General features: G+C 60.4%; 1 protein-coding gene across 1 annotated transcript; it reads right to left on the bottom strand.

The window, feature by feature from the left end:
* Window positions 1–541: 541 nt before the first annotated feature.
* On the bottom strand, window positions 542–1212 carry TMEM79 (transmembrane protein 79; the record flags this gene model as incomplete). The annotated part of the gene is made up of 2 exons (XM_009878556.1): window positions 542–746; window positions 999–1212. Coding segments are annotated over 2 exons (419 nt in total), but the record flags the coding sequence as incomplete, so codon positions are not given.
* Window positions 1213–1342: the final 130 nt, after the last annotated feature.

Here is a 1342-nt window from a genome sequence, read left to right on the forward strand (position 1 = left end):
ACCAGGAAGAAGAGGAGGAGGGACGAGTTGGGCAGGACTGGCCACACCACCCAAAGGCCCAGGAGCAAGATGTGGGGCTGGGAAATAGACTGTTTGGGGAAATATATTTTTTTTCCACTCTTGGAAACATCCTTTTGAGGCTGGATCACGGCACAGAGTCTCGTCAGCAGCCATTCCTTGGAGAATTTCACCCACCCTTCCCAAATCAGCCACGGAGCCGCTTGGCAAAGGGCTTTATTGGGCAAAGCCAACCCGAGCAGGAGGTCAGACAAATCCCACCCCAACCCATCCTCGCGGAACGGGGCTCGCTGGGTCTCCCTCAACGCCCTGTTCGCCCTCTTGCAGGAAACTCCCAACCCAGCGGATTTTACAGCTTAGCCCCGTCAACACCAGGCATGCAGCAAAACCTTTTGGGGTCCAGGCAGGGAGCGGGGGAGCCCAGCCAGATCTGCCTGCACCCCTCCACCGCAGCGCTCACGAAATAGAGCAGCAAGGAGGGCTCAACCCTTCTGCACCGTGGGGTCCGGGCGCCCCATCTCCCTCACCCCCAGTACCGGAGTTTGGCTCCACCGTCCTTGGAGCGGTCGTCGGGCTTTGGCGGTGCCACGGCGAGGAGGTTTTCCGGCTCCAGGGCGAACATGCTGTAAAGGTTCCAGAGCAGCATGGCCAGGAGCGGGAGGAAGGTCATGCTGAAGCCAAAGGAGCGGAACGAGCGGCCGATGGCGTAGGACAGCCAATACATCAACCTGGAAGGGACGGAAAGGTGTGAGCTCAGCGAGGGCGATGCCTCGGGGCTGGCACCCAGTTTTACTCGGAGGTTGGGACCTCAGCGAGGGTTCGGCCGCTGCAGGATGAGGGCTGGAGCAAATCTTCATATCGGCTTTCCTGGCTGTTGTTAGCTCCGAGCGAGACTTTGCACCAAGACACGGGGTTTGCCAGCACTGCCAGAGCCTGGTTGTACCCCGGGGTGCAAAACGGAGGGTAAAGGGGCCACTTACCGGGAGATGGCAAAAAGCCCCGTGAGCAGGGGGATGAGTTTGAGGCCCTCCTGGGGGAGGTAGGTGGCCAGCACAGCCATGTTGAAGAAATAGAGGATGAAGAGGTGGACGGACTGAGAGACGTAGGTGCGGTGGATCTCCACCTCCCGCTGCAGCTCCCCGAAGGGCTCCAGCGCCGAGTTGCAGAGGCGGGAGATGCCACTGACGATCATCCCTGGGGGGTAAGAGAGAGGAGCTGAGCAGCTACGAGTGTTTGGGCCTGAGGACTGGAGGAGGACCCGAGACGGGTGACAGGGTGGGAAGAGGGTAGGAAAACGCCGTCTGCTGCTCCTGGTGGGAGCAAC

The sequence above is a fragment of the Apaloderma vittatum genome, unplaced genomic scaffold (assembly GCF_000703405.1).
Source record: "Apaloderma vittatum isolate BGI_N311 unplaced genomic scaffold, ASM70340v1 scaffold28040, whole genome shotgun sequence".
Taxonomy (NCBI): Eukaryota; Metazoa; Chordata; class Aves; order Trogoniformes; family Trogonidae; genus Apaloderma; species Apaloderma vittatum.